The following is an 18,139-nucleotide window of genomic DNA, read 5'->3' as shown; positions in this document are numbered from 1 at the left end:
TGTACTGTCACTACATTTGTAACAGGAATATTCTTGACCTTTTCCTCAATACTGTTTGTGCCTCTTTAAAAACTAGCTTTATTGAAAAAAGTTACTGATAGGAAAAAAATCATTATAAGTTAGTGTTTAACGTAAATTTTGTTTTTCCTAATTATAAGAGGAATAAATAGCTGCTGACTTCTTGTTCTCTTTGGCTGGCAAAAAGCTATGAGCCAAGTTGTAAATTCAACAAAAACAAGTAGTCGCTTTCTGTTGTACACCTGCTTTCTCCTTGGACAATTTCTTGCCTCTAAGTTCATATTTATGTCTTCTCTGATTCTGATTTTTTCATATCCGTAAGCTTAAATTGCTGTCAGCGCTTGGTTCCTAGAACTGTGCCCTTTCACGAGTGTAAAGGGATCTTGGAGAGGTTAGCGTCCCTGTCCCTTTCACTTTCTCGGATCGGGCCCCTCCCCGTCCTCTGCCCCTCCCCTACCCCTTTTCCCCGCCTCGCCCCCTTCTCCTGGGGGCGGTGCCCTGGCGAGGGCAGGTGGAGCTAGGGCCGTTGCTAGGATCCGGTTGGTAACTGAGAATCCTGCAGGTACCGACGCTGCTTTCAAGGAGCCACCTCTTCCACGCGAGCAGCTGTGTTTCGTAGACAGGTAGGAGGACAGGGTCTGGATGCCCTGTCCTGGCCCTGGGCTTAGGGCCAGTGACTCAACGGTGCTGGACTCCGAGGACTGTGTGCGGGGCTGCTGGGCTGCCGGGTTGCCTGGTGGGTCAAGAATGCACATCGCCTCACCTTTCAGGGCTCCTTTTCTGACTCCCCTCTCTGATTTGGCATTGGAAGCAGCGGCATCCAGCTAGGAGGTGAACCTCACCTTGCACCCCGAGTGCTTAGCTCGGTAATAGTATAGAAGCAAGCCCTGTGTATAACCCAGGTATGGGCCTGGAAAACGTTTAGCCTTCCGCAGCGACCATTTTCAGTCAAGGGCTTTTAGACCATCCTCAACTGACGCTCTTACTCTTCCCCTCCACTCATGGTCTTTGCCTCCTAAAACCTTCAACATTCAACAAGCTTATCTATTGGGTAGAAGGCACGACTTGATCCCTGACTTAGTACTTACACTACTGACATTCTAAATGCATCAAGCTTTAAAAGGTAAGAAATGAAATTATAGGTGAAATTATGAATATTATAGGTGAAAAAACGAACTTTTTTGTAAACGTAATAGAGACTGTTCTTTTAAACAATAAGGTTAAAACATTTATATTTGAATAGATGGTACACAAAAAGGATAAAAAGTTCAAATAGTAAAATGGATGAACAGTGAAAATCTGCCTTCTACCCATTCTCCTCAGGCCAGTTTACCTTCCAGAGGTGGTGTACACATACACATATGTAACAGTGCACATACTGTTCTGTGCTCTGCTTTTAAACTTAACACTGTATCTTCGAATCATTTTCTATCAATATTTACAGATTGGTCTCATTTATGTATGGGTGAATGTATGGATTTACTTGTAATTGTGGGAAAGTATTTCCATGCATGTCAGAAAATTTGGAAACTCTAATAAGCAAAAAGATAAATTTTACCTAACATATATTGTGCTGCCTTTTAATTAATTAATTTTGAAACAGAGTCTTACTTTGTCACCCGTGGTAGAGTGCAGTGGCGTGGTAGCTCATAACAACCTCAAACTCTTGGGCTCAAGAGATCCTCTTGCCTCAGCCTCTTGAGTAGCGGCACTACAGACTCGACCATTTTTAGAATATGTGCTGCTGAAGCAAGTGCCTGACTATTTTTAGAGAAGGGGTCTTGCTCTCAGTCTCAAACTGGTGAGCTTAAGCAGTCCTCCCCCCCGCCTCCCAGAGGGCTAAGATTACACGTGTGAGCCACTGCACGTGGCCTTTGTGCTGCCTTTTTAGAAAGCAATTTGATGGGATTTAACAGAATTATGATCTGCCTGCCCTTGATTTGTCCATTCTGAGAATTTATTTCATGGTATACTTACATATGTATACAGAAGTATATGTACAAGCAGCACTATGTTCAATAGTAAGAAACTAGAGGCAACAAATGCCCATCACAAGGACAACAGTTGATTATAATATGGCTCAGCTCTGCAATGAAATTACTATGAGGTTATTGAAACTAAAGAGGCAGAATCATGTTTTTTATAGAATAAATATGTTAAGATGTAAGTTTAAAATAGAAATATTGTTTATATATTAAAGATATAGTGATAGTATCATAAGCAATTTTTTTTTTTTTTTTGAGACAGAGTCTTACTCTGTTGCCCTGGGTAGAGTGTGGTGGCATCATAGCTTATAGCAACCTCCAACTGGTCTTGAGCAATCCTCTTGCCTTAGCCTCACAAGTAGCTGGGACTATAGGCTTGTGCCACTAAGCCTGACTAGGTTTTTTTCTTTTTTCTTTTCTGTTTTTAGTGGATCCAGGGTCTCACTTTTGCTCAGACTGGTCTCTAACTCCTGAGCTCAGACAATCCACTCTCTTTGGCCTCCCAGAGTGCTAGGATTACAGGTGTGAGTGGCCACTACTGGCCAACAAATTTATATGTACAGTAAATGTATACATGAACTCTGATAATTAAGTTTGCAAACTTGCCTCTGTGCGCTACATTGGCAGCACTGTAGAAACCACTTGTAAGTTTATAACCTCAGTGTATCAGTGGCTCACAGCTTTGTTCGTGTCCACATGTGGCAGTGTCTTGCTGAGTGTGGTGTTGTGTGTTTCTCTGTGCTATTGCAAGAATGTCAGTGCTTAAATTAGAGCAACAAACAAACATTAAATTTCTTGTTAAACTTGGCAAGAGAGGAAGAGAAATAAGGAACATATTTTTTCAAGTTTTATGGGAATAATGCCACGAAGAAAATAGCAGTGTACAAATGGATTAAACATTTTCCTGAGGGAAGAGAAAGCATCACTGATGGAGAGGTTGAGGCAGCCATTAACAAGCAGATTTGATGAAAACATTGCAAAACTTTGTCAAATTGCATGTCAAAGTTGTCTGGTGACTGAGAAGCATAGCAGACCACGTAAGCATCAGTAGAGAAACAGGAAAATCTTAACTAAAAACCTTGGCCAGCAACTTGTGACTCTTGCATTATGCTGATGAGGGCAGTGTCTGTGAGGGAGTTTTTAGCCAGCAAACAAATACTTGTATTGGAACATCCTCCCTTCTCACCTGATCTGGCCCCCCCATGACTTATTGAAAGGAAGACATTTTGATGACATTCAGGACATCAAGGGTAATACAATAAAAGCTTTGATGGCCATTCCAGAAGAAGAGTTCCAAAATTGCTTTAAAGGGTGGTGGAGTAGGCACTGGCATCAATGCACAGCTTCCCAAGGGGACGACTTCAAAGGGGACTGTAGTGATATTCAGCAATGAGGTGTGTAGCCCCTTTCCCAGGATGAGTTTGCGAACTGAGTTGTCAGACCTCGTATGTGATATTTTATAATTGTAGCTTATTAGACAATTTCTGGAAGGATAAACTGTTCACCTTGCCTAATTAGTACTTTTACTTTATCCCTTTCTGTCAGATTTATTTTTCTTGAAAGCACATACTGATCTCTTAGAAACAACTAAATTAACAGTAATAAAAAATTTAAATAGTCTTTTCAAACCAGCTAGCAGGCTGTTGCTACCTGTTTGGGTTAGAATTTGACAACATTTTACATTTCGCATTGTAATATGTGTGCTTTGTCATTTGCTCTTTACATCTGCTGCAGTGAGTTACACATGTTAATGTATACAAGCAAATTAATATAACTACAGAAGTATTAGGAATCAATATAATTAGCTCCTCCTTCTAGCTGGGTGAAAAAAAATCCCTATTGAATATTTTCTGCTCGATTTTAAATTACAGTTATGTTTCTCACTTAAGATAAAAGATATTCTCTGATAATGTGTCTGATGGAAAAATTGTTATTTAAATTCTGGATCCACCTACCACTACCCTACACAAGGCATTCCTGGGTCTTTGCTTTTTCATCTAAAGAAAGAACAATCCAGTTCCTGGACTATTTCCTGATCCTGGGTTCCCTTCCCAATCCCTTTCAACTCCCAATGGACTCCTACTGAGATGTAGCACAGTGCAGTGGTTAAGAACACGGGTGGTTAAGAACACAGTGCAGTGGTTAAGAACACGGATCCAGACTGCCTGGGTTTGGATCCCAGCTCTACTGCTTACTAGCTTTGTGATCTTGGACACATTATTTAACCTCTCTGTGTTAATTTCTTTATCTGTAAAATGAGCATAATGACATAATCTACCTATGAGAATTAAATAATTTATTTGCTAATATGCTTTATTTCAAAAGTGCTTCTTTCATACTGAGTTAAGTGAGTAATTATGTAATACTTCTAAGGCATTATGAATGTATGATTATTAGGCTTTTAGAAATTTTAGAAATAGTTCATTAGTAATTAGCAAACATTTATTAAGTGCTCACTGTATGCCAGTCACTGTTGGCTAAATATTTTATAATTAATTCTCACGAGAAGCTTTGATTTTGAGACTTATTCCATATACCAAGTGAGGAAAATGAGACTTTGAGATGTTAAGAAATTACTGTCACAGTCACGCTGCTAGTGAGTACTGAGAACTGTGAGGGATGTGGAGTTTTACCCTATTTGCAGGCTAGTAATTAAGTTTGTCACTGTTTCTTGGGTGTGAGGTCAGAGACAAAGGTCTCATGGCAAAAGAAGTAGCTAGTGCTTCAAGTTTGTGCCAGTTTCCCATCTGCCCAAGCCTGGGCAACACAGGGTTAGTCTACATGAAAATTCTACCACTTTTATAGTTAACTTAAGAAAGCCTACTCACTTTGCTTGGGGGGAAAATGTAATCTCAAACGTTGTTGTTTCTTGTTGCTAACACAACCCTGAGATATGGCCTGGGTAAACAGTGGGAATGACCTTGCATTTTTATCATACTCAGCATGAATATGTAGGGCCTCCCACAGCTACAGCAGATTGCCTGTGTCAAGGGGTAGTTGTTAAATTAGGATTCAAACCCAGGCGGTCTGGCTCTAGAGTTGACTTTCCTGAAAGCCCACTTTGGGAAACCCAAGCTGAGCATTGCTATATTGGATGACAATGAGGTTCTTTCTGGTTTATGATCTCCATGCTTTTATGAATTAGGAATCTTAAAATTTGTTTTTAGGTTGAACAGATGCTCATTATCATAAAGATAATTGCCAGCCACCCTCTTTAAAAACAACAGCTTGAAAACTTAGGTAATTATTTAGCTGACTTGTTTATATCATTGATTAAGGATCTCCTATGAACCTTAGGTCCTACCACACACAGAAACAGGTTATGGAGAAGTGTGATCAGTGCCATTTTATTTATAAGGAGATACGTTCTTTGGAGGGAAGAAATCCGGGATATTTAGCTTACTAAACTATTAGTGAGATGAGTATAAGCATTAGAAACCACAGCAACTAGGAAAGGGGGTAGTTGCGTTGATAAGGAAAATGGAGGGGTGTTTATCTTGTCCCTACCACAGGAACCACTTTATAGTATGCACGTGGCTTCTATTTGTGACTTGTGATTGCATTGATTTCATGTCTCATGGCTTTAAATTTTGCTTGAGCTCAAGAGCTCGAGACCTGCCTGAGCAAGAGCGAGAACCTGGCTCTTCTAAAAACAGAAAAACTAGCCGGATGTAGTGGCACATGTCTGTAGTCCAAGCTATTTGGGAGGCTGAGGCAAGAGGATTGCTAAAGCCTAAAAGGTTTAGGTTGCTGTGGGCTGTGATCCCACAGCATTCAGAGTAAGACTCTGTCTCAAAAAAATAAAAAATAAGTAAATAAATAAATAAATAATACCATCTATAGACTTTTTCCTCTTCGATTTCTATTTCCATGTCAATTTCTAAGAATTCCAAGCTACCAACCCATGGGCATCTCAAACTTAGACCGCCCAGAATCAAACTGTGATCTAACTTCCTTCTGCACCTCAAAGCTGCTTTATTTGCAATTTTCCTAATTCCTGTAAATTCAGCTTCTTCTACTTGCCCAGTCTAAAAATAATTATAAGTATTCTTTATTTCTCTCTTTATCTCAGTGTCCACACTCTTCAAATCTTTTGGCTCTATTTTCAAAATATATCCAGAATCTAACCACTTCTCCCCATCTCCTTCCTATACCATCACCTTGGTTCATTTCACCTCCTGGGTTACTGCAGAGAATTCCAGTAGGCTCCTGCTGTTTCGCCAGCTTCTCATTCCTCTTCCTCCCATAATCTCTTTAACAAAACAGCAGCCCAAGTGAGTCTTCTAAATTGTAAGTTAGGTCATTTTTTTTTAAAACCTTCTGGTGAGCCTCATTTAGAGTCAAGTCAATCTTTGGAATGGTGTGCAAGATCAGTGTGATCTGATGCTCTCTTGTCACAATCTCCTCTCTGGTTTCATCTTTGACTGTTCTTTCCCATAGCTCACTGCTCTCCAGTCACATGAGATGAATGGCTGTTCCTCAGATATTTGCTGTTTTTTATTTCTCCATTTGTCCTTATGCCTTGCTTATTTTCTCACTTTGGCCTCTTGCTCAAATGTCACCTTACCAAAGGTGACATATTCTTTATACTTCCCCACCACAAATACTTTAACAAAAACCCACCATTCTGCTCAGCCATACCTCCTTCTGACACTGTCATATTCCCTAGCCTACTTTTCCACTTTATTATTTTCCTAGCACTTATTCTTCTCTGACCCAGTACTTACGGTACTAATTTAGTTGTTTCTTCTCTGAATGTAAACTTCGTTACTGTAGGGATTTTTATCTGTTTTGTTCACTTCTGTGTCTTTAGACACAGCAAGAAGAGTGACTGGTAATGAGCAGATACCCAATAAAAATTTGTTGAATGAATGAATTCAGTCATGGCCATAGCTAATTCAAAAAATTAAAAAAAAATTTTTATCGATACACAATTATTGTGAATATTTATGGGATATTTGTGATATTTGATACATGTATAAAATATATAACAATCATATCAGAGTAATTGGGATCTTCATCACCTCAAACATTTTTTTTTTTTTTTTTTTTTGTGCTGGGAGCATTCCACATCTTCTCTTCCAGCTATTTGGAAATATGTAATGAATTATTGTTAAGTATAGTCACCCTACTTAGCTTAGTCCTTCTGAATATTTTTGGTACTCATTGACCATCTCTACCTTATCCCTTCTTGCCCTGCTACTCATCCCATCCTCTGACAACCATGATTTTACTGTTTACTTACATAAGATCAACATTTTTAGCTCTCACACATGGGTGAGAATATCTGATATTTGTCTTTCTGTGCCTGGCTTATTTCACATTACATAATATTAATATTCCCCAATTCATTCATGTTGCTGCAAATGACAGAATTTCATTCTTTTTTATGGCTGAATGATCAATTGTGTATACATACCAAATTTTCTTATTCCGATCCATGCTGTTTTCCTTAATGACTTTACTAATTTACATACCCACCAACTACCTGTGAGTGTTCCCCTTTCTCTGCATCCCTGCTGGCATTTATTATTTTCTGCCTTTTTGATAGTAGCCATTTTAACTAGGGTGAGATGATATCTCATTGTAGTTTTGAGTTGCATTTCCCTGATAATTAATGGAACATTTTTTAATATACCTGTTGGCTATTTGCATGACTTCTTTTGAGAAATGTCTATTCTGATCATTTATCTGTTATCTTCATTGGATTTTATTTTTGTTATTGTGTTGAGTTCCTTAAATATCATGATTATTAATTCCTTGTCAGGTGGATAGTTTTCATATATTTTCTCCTGTAGGTTGTCTTTTCACTCTGTTGAGCATTTCTTTTGCTGTGTGAAGCTTTTTAGCTTGCTGTAATCCGATTTGTCTATTTTTATTTTTTGTTGATTGTGCTTTTGGGGTCTTATACAAAATATCTTTGCCCAGATCAAGGTCCTGAAACATTTTCAATGTTTTCTTGTAGTAGTTTCATAGTTTTGGGTCTTACATTTAAGTTCTTAATACATTTTGATTTGCATTTTTATATGATGAGAAATAGGGGTCTATTATCATTTTGCATATGGATGCCCAGTTTTCTGAGCACCATTTATTGAAGAGACTATCGTTTCCCCAATGTATGTTCTTAGTGTCTTTGTCAAAAATGCATGAATTTATTTCTGGGTTCTATCTCTGTGTCGTTTTGGTTACTATAGCTTTGTAGAATATCCAAGGACTTTTATTTTTGCTTTGAAAGTGGACATTGCATGGCTGGAGAAGGTGAACCAACATATTACATTTTCTAATTTTTGAATGTTTCCTTTAATGGGGGATAGTTCTGTCAATTTAGTACTCATATAAATGTAAAATTTTGTCACTATATTTCAAATATTTATACTTCATTTCTTTTCCTTGATGTTTAAGAGCAATGGTAACAGGCATCTTCCTTTTGTTCCTAGTCTTAATGAGAGTGCATCTAGTATTTATTTAAGTATGATGTTACAAGTATATACCCTTTATCAAGAAAAGGAGGTTCAGTTTTATTTTTAGCTCATAATTTAAAGAAAAGTCAGAAATATGTACTGATTTTTGGCATATGTAGATAATCAATGTTTTTCCCTTTTGCTCAGTTAATATAGTGAATTATGTTAACAGATTTTATAATGTTGATCTTTACTTCCTTTATTATTTATGTACATATTTAAGTCAAGATTTTTTTGAGGATGTACTAAATTGTCAGGCTTATTTCTGGATGTGGAGGAGCAACATTGATGAGGCAGAAAAGATTCTACTTCCTGTGAAAGTATTACTGTAGTAAGAGATGACAGTAACTATGGGGGCAAGACATGATTGCAAGAGGGACTTTACCTAACAATTGCAATCAGTGTAACCTGGCTTATTGTACCCTCAATGAATCCCCAACAATAAAAAAAAAAAAAAAAGAAAAAAAAAAAAAGAGATGACAGTAACAAGTAAGTGAATGAATAACCCATGGTTTTCAACTTAATTAGATTTGGAATAAAAGTAAAATAGGAGATGATAAGGGTGTGAAAGTAAAATTGGGGATGATTAGTTCCCTAGAGAACTTGCATTCAAGTTGAGACATGGGAAATTAGAAGGAGTTAGTTATAAAGATCTGTAGCAACATATTCTTAACAGAGGAAACAGAAAATGAAAAGCCTTAAAGTGGAGATCAACCCTAAATATCTCCAACCTACATTCGAGGTGGGGAAGGAGGTTAAAGGATGAGGTCAGACACAGAGTAAGGAGATATCATTTAGGACTTTGAAGACCATATTGAATAGTTTAGATTTTATTCTAGAAAGCATTCTAGAGGTTTTTAAGTATGAAAGGGGTATAATATAATTTACAAAAAATATTTCTCTGGCTGCTGTGAGAATAATGGATTTTTTGGTGGGGGGGAGGAGGGTGTTCAAGAATGAAATTAAACTGACCAGCTAGAGGATATTGTAGTAGTATTGTGATGTCCAGTAGTATTGTCCAGGGTGATGGACAAAAGTAGACTGAAACTAAATTTTCAGGTTGACATGGTTAGTGACTGGATAATGAATTCGAGAAAGGGAAAAATTAAGGATGACTCCAAAAGTAAACCTTACTTGGTTATGATATATATATATATATACACACACATATATATTATATATACACACATACATAATTACACTGTTGTATATAGTTTACTCATATTACAGTTATGAAATTTATTGTCTTAGGGCTAGTGTGAGATCTACTCTGCTGCCTTAGGTGGTATCTGAGTGTTTGCTGTCTTTCCACTTTGGTTGGCTATAGGCACAGTTTCCCCTTCAGGCGTCTACTCTGGGAGTGCATTTAAATGTTGTAGGCCATTAGTGAAGCCTTATTCCCACTAGGTAGTGTCAGATGGAGCCTGACAAAATTTCAAAGGATAGATGAGCAAGCATAGTTTTTGCTGTCTGCATGAGAGAAATAAAATTGATGTTGTAAAAGGGTTGTTTTAGTGAATGGCTATGAGAATAATAACAAAATGCTGACTCCCTGAGGCTCCTTGGAACTACTGATGGGTGGTTTTCATTGCTGGTGGAAGGCAATTCCCCATAGTTCTCTTGCATTTCTGCTCAAGAGACAACAACATCAAGAAATTCAAGAATTTCTGCTCTTCAGAGTATACAAGTAGAAAAATAAAAATACAAATTATAGACTGAGAGATAATTTTGCTAAATACATATCTAATTCTTGTATCCAGAATATATAGACAATAAAAAAAAAAACAGTAAAAAGGAGGTGTAGTGTCTATTTTAGTTTTTTTTCCTTTTCTTTCTTTTTTCTTTTCTTTTTTTTTTTTTTGAGACAGAGTCTTACTTTGTCACCCTCAGTAGAGTGCTATGGCATCATAGCTCGCAGCAACCTCAAACTCTTGGTCTAAAGCAATTCTCTTGTCTTAGCATCCGTAGTAGCTGAGACTACAGACTACAGGTGCCTACCACAATGCCTGACTATTTTTTTTTTTTTTTTTAGAGATGGGTCTTGCTCTTTCTCGGGCTGGTTTCAAACCTATGAGCTCAGGCAATCCACTCACCTTGGCCTCTCAGAGTGCTGGGATCGCAGGAGCGAGTCACCCGGTATGACCTATATTTTTTTCTTGTTGTTGCTATTTTTGGAAGATGCCAGTTGGCCACTCTGAGGGGAGGTTGACCCATCAGATAGAAACAAAAGCATTACCTCAGACTCTCCAAAGATGGCAGATAAATATGTTGTTAGAAGTTAGGGCTTCTTTATGATATATTCTTTCTAATCAGGACATTAAGCTCTATTATGAGAGAAAGTAATTGAAATGAGGACTTCTTTTTTTGTGAGAGAGAACCTAATGAAGTTTCTTGAACTTTTAAAAAATTGAATTCAGAGTTATGTGGTAGGAGTCAAGATGGCCAACTAGAAGCAGGTTTCACCAGAGGCTCCTGTCCAGAGGGAGAGAAGTTGGAGTGACATGAACTCAGAGAAGCTCAAAGTGGGGAGTTGAGCACAGGGTGAAGAATGGGCACATCAGCTGAGACAAGCTGCAAGGCCAAGAAAGAGGAACAAAGATAACCAAGATCAGGTATGGAGTGACTAGTTGAAGGTGCCTGTTGCCTAGGGGACAGAAGACCCCTTCCCCAACTGGGAGGTCCTCAGAGGATTTCTCCAAGGGAGCAGAAAACAAAGGACCTCTGTGCCCAGACCTATCCTGCCTGGCACAGAAGTGAACAAATATTCTCTCTCTGCAGTCCTGAGCCTATAGCTCACCCTTACTCCTGTCTGGTTGCCAAACTGTCCCCTGCAGAGGCCAGAGTGTTGTGTGGGCCACTGAGCCAGGTGTAAGAAAAGTCTTACCTACAAAGGGAAAAAATACCAGGATGACTGCAGATATTTCAGCTGAAACTTTTCAAGCCAGAAGAGGATGGTCATTGGTCTTTAACCTTCTTAAATATAACAATTTTCCCATCCAGGATCCTGCTAAACTGAATTTCATTTGTGACAAAGAAATTAAATATTTTGCTGATATCCAAATGTTGAGGTATTTGTCATGACTAGACTCACCCTATTTAATAAGTACTTAGACTCATTCTTCATAATGACTAGCACTGTGGTCCACCAACGAGTAAGCACATCCAGAAATTAAGGCTCAAAGCCTAGCTTCCACAATAGTGAAAGGGATAAAAATAAGTTCTGGACCTCTGAAAAATGAGATGACTAAAACTCCACCATACCTATCAATTTTCTCAATAAATGGGAATGGCTTGAATTTTCCTCTAAAGAGGCACAGCTTAGCTGACTGGATATAAAAGCTGAGGCCAGTATCTGTTGTCTCTAAGAAACACACATAACCTCAAAGGATAAAACAAGACTCAGGGTGAAGGAATGGAAAACAATCATCCAGACAAATGGAAATCAGAAGAAATAAGGAGTTGCAATCTTTTTTACAGATACAACTGGATTTAAACCAACAAAAATAAGGAAAGACAAGGATGGACACTACCTGCTTGTTAAGGGAAGCACACAACATGAAGAGATTTCAAAAATTAACATTTCTGCCTACCTGAAATCTCTTCCATTTGTAAAACAAACCTTAAATGATCTGAAAAGTATATCTTCCTACACTATAATAGTTAGAAACCTTAATACCCTTTAACAGCCTGGATAGATCCTCCAAGCAGAACTAAACAAAGATGCCCGGAGCCAAAACATATCACAAAAATGCCCCTTGCTATCTTGATTTTACGAGCAAACTATTCTCAGGAATTCAACCATAAACAGCAACGGTACTTTCCCCTTGCATATCTCCTCAAAAATGCACCCCCCACCTTAGGGTCCTTCTCCTAGTAATTTTCCAGAAACTAGCCCCCTCCCCGCCCTGTTAGGAATAGCCCTTAGTTACTTCCTCATTTGAATGCTTATAAGCACAGCCGAAAAAATAAACTCTTCGGAGCTTGATCAGACTCTTGACTTGCTCTCATTCTTTCGTGTCTCTTGTCCCCTCATTCGACTGACCCCTTTGTTTCCCAGGTCCCCGTTGAATTCCCCGTGGGCCGAGGCACAAAGAAATAATAGTCTTGAACATGACCTTAGAATGAATGGCTTAACAGAGATATACAGAACATTTCATCCTAACAAAACTGAATAGACATTCTGCTTATCAATCTATGATCATTCTCCAAAACTGATTGTATTTTAGGACACAAGTCTAACCTCAACAAAGTGCCTCTTTAGCTCCAAAGAAAATAAAATACCTGTGAATATATCTAACAAAGCACATGAACTATGAAACTCTGGTAAAAGAAATAGCTGAAGACATTAGCAAATGGAAGAATACCCCATACTCATGGTTGGGAAGAATCAACATCATTAAAATGTTCATATTACCCAAAGCAATCTACGGATTTAATGAAATCCCCATCAAAGCAACAATGTCATGCTTTGAAGAATTTGAAAAAATACTACTTCATTTTATATGGAACCAGAGAAAAGCCGTAATAGCCAATGAAATCCTAAGAAATAAAAACAAATCTGGAGGCATCACATTACCAGTCTTCAGGTTATACTAAAAGTCTGTAGTGATCAAAACAGCATGGTATTGGCAAAAAACCAGAGCCATAGATCTATGGAATAGAATAGAAAATCTAGAGATAAACCCAGCTGCATGTCACCATCTGATTTTTGATAAACCTAACAAAACATGCATTGGGAAAAAGATTTCCTATTTAATAAATGGTTCTGGGACAACAGGTTAGCCACATGTAGAAGTCTGAAACTGGACCCACACCTCTCACCTTTGAAAAAAATTGATTCTTGCTGGATAAAAGATTTATATTTAAGACACAAAACAATAAACATTCTAGAAGATGTGTGGGCAAAATGCTTAAAAACCTTGGCCTGGGAAAAGATTTTATGAGGAAGACTCATCTTCCACCCCTGGCAATTGCAGTAGCTCCAAAAATAAATACATGGGATTTGATCAAGATAAAAAACTTCTGTACTGCTAGGGGTACAAAAACCATACCAAACAAACAGCTTTTGGAATGGAGAAGATTTTTGCATGTTACAAATCTGAGAAAGGCCTAATAACTAGAATCTACAGAGAACTCAAATTAATCAACAAGAAAAGAGCAAACAACCCCATTTATAAGACGGCAAAAGACTTGGAAACTTCTCTGAAGATGATAGATAAATGGCCAACAAACACATGTAAAAATCCTCATTGTCTTTAATCATCAGAGAAATGCAAATCAAAACCACTCTGAGATATAACCTAACTCCAGTAAGACTAGTCTACATCTTTTAATTTTTCCCAAATGCTTATTTTAAATAGTATGATTTATCATATTTTACAAGGTTAATGTTTTTATTTTATTTATGAACTTTTTTGATTGCTTCTAAAGGGTGAATTAAACCTTTTCAGGTTTTGTAAAAATAGCAATATATTAATAACATAATAAAAATTATCTTTACTGTTTTAAAATGTTTATTAACATTTTCTGGTAAGTATCTCATGTTAATAAATTGTACATTTCCATGAAAAAAAAAAAAGACTAGTCCACATCACAAAGTCCCCAAACTGCAGATTCTGGCATGGATTGTGGAGAGAAAGGAACACTTCCATGCTGCTGGTGGGATTGCAAACTAATATAACCTTTATGGAAAGAAGTATGGTAAATCCTCAAAGAACTAAAAGTTGACTTTCCATTTGATCCTGTAATTCTATTACTAGAAGAACAAAAATCACTGTACCATAAACATTTTTGTGCAGGAGTGTTTATTGAAGACCAACACATAATTGCAAAGTTGTGAAAGCAACCCAAATGCACATCAACCCATGAATGGATTAACAAACTGAGGGATATGTATACCATGGAATATTATTCAGCCGTAATAAAAGATGAAGACCTTACATCTTTTATGTTTACCTGGATAGAGCTGAAACACATTTTTCTTAGTAAAATATCTCAAGAATGGAAAAAACATATCCACTGTACTCAATACTAATACAAAACTAATATATAAGCAATTTCACACACACATAAATAATAAAACACAAATATAATCTAGCAAGGGGACAGAGAGGAGGGAGAAGAAAGTATGGAGGGAGAAGGGTTCTTGGGGGGAGGGCAATTGGTGAGATTTCACCTAATATGCACAATGTGAGGGTGTTCACCATACTTTCTGGGTGAAGGGTTCTTCTACAACTTGAACTTTACCTTGGAAGAGAGAACAATATAACATACAAATTTGTACCCTCATACTAATTTGAAATAAAAAGATAAATATTTTTAAAAATTGAATTCTTACTTAATTTTCATGCCACCTTTTTTCCTTCTTTATTGTCTTGGAATTTTCAAACTTTATTTATTTTATTGTTTGTACTCGAGATTTAAGTAGGCATATTTAACTTACTAAAGTCTAAGGTAAGACGATATTCCCTAATTTTGTTAATAGTTTAGTCTGGTCTTTTCCTTCCCAATTAAATATTATTGTCTAATATTTCAATCTTCTATTATTTTGTATTGACAGTATTGTTTGGATTTACTCATATGTTTATGAGGTTGTGTGTTCACCTTTCTTTTTTGCACTTCAGACTTCTCTTAGGATCTTCTTCCTCCTTCATGTGTAGCCTTTAGAATTTCTTTAGAGAAGAAATCTTGGTAGTAACTTGGTACTTTAATTGTAAATACCGTCTGTTTTCTTTCTTGAAAAATTACAAAGACTGTAAAGGACCTGATAACCTCGCCCAAGTGAAAGAGGAACTACATCCATTCATTTGTTAATACACTCATTAACTTTGAAAAGATGTTTTTCCATCTACCAACTACCAGCCACGTGTAATCCTCTAGACTTAAGACCCCTAGATAAAAGAGCCCACATGGAGACTCCCCAGTGAGTTCTTCAGTTCTTTCCGCCTTCCAGAAGCTCTGGTGCTTTTTTACTTCTTCTGTATTCCTTTCTAACTTCTAATAAAAGTCCTATCTTACCACTGATCTGTGGTCCGTGGATTCATTCTTCGAATCCCCAAGACCAAGGACCTACTGAAGAGTGAAATTCTGGTATCAATATGACACTTTACTTTCAACATCTTCTCTTTGTCTTTGATATTCTGTAATTTATTATAATGCATATGGTTAGGAATTATTTTTATTTACTCTGTTATATATATACTTATGTTGTGCTTCATGGACCGAAGGGTCTATATTTTTTTGTTAGTTTCTTCTCCTCCATCTTTTTATTATTTCCTTCTGGGACTCTATTTTGACTTATGCTATAGCAGGGGCTAGCAAATTTTTTGGGAAAAGGGATTCGGGGGCCTTTTCTTTTAGGCTGCATAGGCCACATATAGCCCCATTTGTATATTTTTTGTTTTCATAGTACAAAGCCATTCTTCACTCACAACGGAATATATGCTTAGCAAAAACATACTAGGCTTTCTTTTTCTTTTCTCCCTGGCTCTTTTTTGCTCATATTTTTCATATCCTCCTGTCTTTGCATACTTCGACATACAATTTTATTTGTCTTTTGATTCACTAATTCTCTCTTCAACTCTCTCTAGTCCTATACAGGTTATTTTTTGAGTTTAGCCGTTTTATATATTTTTATTTCAAATGTTACCATTTTTAAAAACTTGTCACCTAATAGCCAAAAAACTCCACTGACTATGGGTGATTTTTTTTTTCTTCCATAAGGATTTTTGCTCAGAGAAAAAGCCCCTAAAAGAGCTTTGCCACCTTACAACTATTCCAAGGTTTAACCTTGTCCCTGCTATTGTCATAGAAATCTGGCCTTGGGACTATCTCCCTTATTCTCCCTTTCTGGCTTCTGGCTTCTATAGGTAGACAGACTCCTTCCTGTTTTGATCCAACTCCTGCCTCTACAGCCTGGCTCTGGAATACCCTGACTACCCTGACCCAAGCTTCTAGGTGCTGCTATCCCGTTTCCCAAGCCCAAGCACTTGGTTGCTATAGATGTAACTGTACTCAGCTCCATAGTAACCCATATTTGTTGTTAATATGTTTATTTTGAGGGATAGAGGTCATTAAAGAACTCTGCTATAATTTGTCTAATAGCGGAGCTCCTGCAAAGAGTTTTTTTTTTTTTTTTTTTGCAGTTTTTGGTCAGGGCTGGGTTTGAACCCACCACCTCTGGTATATGAGGCCAGCATCCTACTCCTTTGAGCCACAGGGCTCTACCCAAAGGATATTTTCTGTTAGGGGGTACAGTTGCTGTGAATCTGGCTGGTTCCTTAGAGTTTCTAATCTTTTGTAATACCAGAAGCATAAATCTATGTCAGTTTTATATCAGAAAAAAAAGTAATTCAAAAAATCCTCCTTTGACAAGACATTCTTCATTGAATCAGGAGAAGATGACAGGATATTTTAAAGTATTTTCATATATTCTTCAGAGAATATTACTTTGAAATTTATTGTTTTAGAGTTCCCTTTTTGTTAGTAATTTTTTATTTTTCCATAGTATATTATTTTTAAAAATTTACCAATATTTTGGGTGGCACCTGTGGCTCAGTGTGTAGGGTGCTGGCCCCATATACCAAGGGTGATGGGTTCAAACCTGGCCCCGGCTGAACTGCAGCAAAAAAGTAGTCGGGCATTGTGGCGGACACCTGTAGTCCAGCTTACTCAGGAGGCTGAGGCAAGAGAATCGCCTAAGCTCAGGAGTTAGAGGTTGCTGTGAGCTGTGTGATTCCATGGCACTCTACTGAAGGCAATAAATTGAGACTGTCTCTACCAAAAAAAAAAAAAAAAAAAGAAAAAGAAAAAATTACCAATATTTTCTACATGGTGACATTAGTAATATAATTAACTTTAAAAATAGTAAGCAATATTGCACTAGCACTGAATTTGATATTTGGTATGGAAACTTATCTATGTAGTAAATGTGTTTATTTTTCTTAATTCAGGAAAATGTCTGATCAGGAGGAACAGTTTGATGGTGAGGATGAAGATGAGTCAACAGAAAAAAATGATGATGCTTCTAACACTGTCAATGTTCCAGTTCCTCCAGAAGAGCCTCAAGAGTTAGATCAAACTGAAGAGCATGATTATGAATTAGAACAACTTAATGCGGACTATAAAATACCTGCTGAGGAGGAGAGTGAGCGGAGCTCTTCAAGCCTGGATTCAATCTATGAAGAACTCATGGGAAAGGATATGTCCCTCATGGGGATTTCACCTACACAAAGACAAGACTACGCATCGCTAAGTCCAGAGTATGATAACTTGGCATTTTTGGATAAAATAAAAGCTATAAGGTCATCTTTGCAAAAATCTGTGCAAGATTCTTCAGCAGCAGGTATTACCTCGGGAAGATAGGGTGTTTCATTTCCTCATTTCAAGAGTGGTTGCTCTTTCTTGTTTGTTTATTTTTTGCTTGAAGATTTGTTTTGTATTTGATATAACTTTCCCTGTCCCTTATCCACTGAATTTTTGTAGTTATATAATTTGAAATCTCTTAACTACATGTGAAAACTTCTCTATCCTATAGTACCTATTCTTCCTCAATAATCATGCATCAGCAAATTTTTAGTTAATATTTATGTTGTTTTCAAATATTTTATTTTCAAATACTTTATTTATAGTTTTAAAAATATTCAGGGAACTTTGCAATTTTTTTTGACTGGCCAT

General features: G+C 37.1%; 1 protein-coding gene across 5 annotated transcripts in view; it reads left to right on the top strand.

The window, feature by feature from the left end:
• The first annotated feature begins 276 nt into the window (after positions 1-276).
• IQUB (IQ motif and ubiquitin domain containing) overlaps positions 277-18,139 on the top strand; it is a 75,630-nt gene continuing 57,767 nt past the window's right edge. For 2 of the 5 annotated variants that reach the window (XM_053553879.1, XM_053553874.1), the window contains exons 1-3: positions 277-409; positions 581-641; positions 17,416-17,807. In XM_053553879.1, coding sequence (XP_053409854.1) covers positions 17,420-17,807 — 388 coding nt within the window. In that variant the 5' untranslated portion in view covers positions 277-409; positions 581-641; positions 17,416-17,419. Of the gene's footprint in view, positions 410-580; positions 642-725; positions 755-1,047; positions 1,142-10,514; positions 10,601-17,415; positions 17,808-18,139 lie in introns of those variants that run through there. The other 3 variants (XM_053553876.1, XM_053553877.1, XM_053553875.1) reach the window with 3 other exon arrangements.

Source organism: Nycticebus coucang, chromosome 11 (genome assembly GCF_027406575.1).
Source record: "Nycticebus coucang isolate mNycCou1 chromosome 11, mNycCou1.pri, whole genome shotgun sequence".
NCBI lineage: Eukaryota > Metazoa > Chordata > Mammalia > Primates > Lorisidae > Nycticebus > Nycticebus coucang.
The sequence above is the reverse complement of the archived record's forward strand: the minus strand, read 5'-3'. Positions and strand labels throughout refer to the sequence as shown.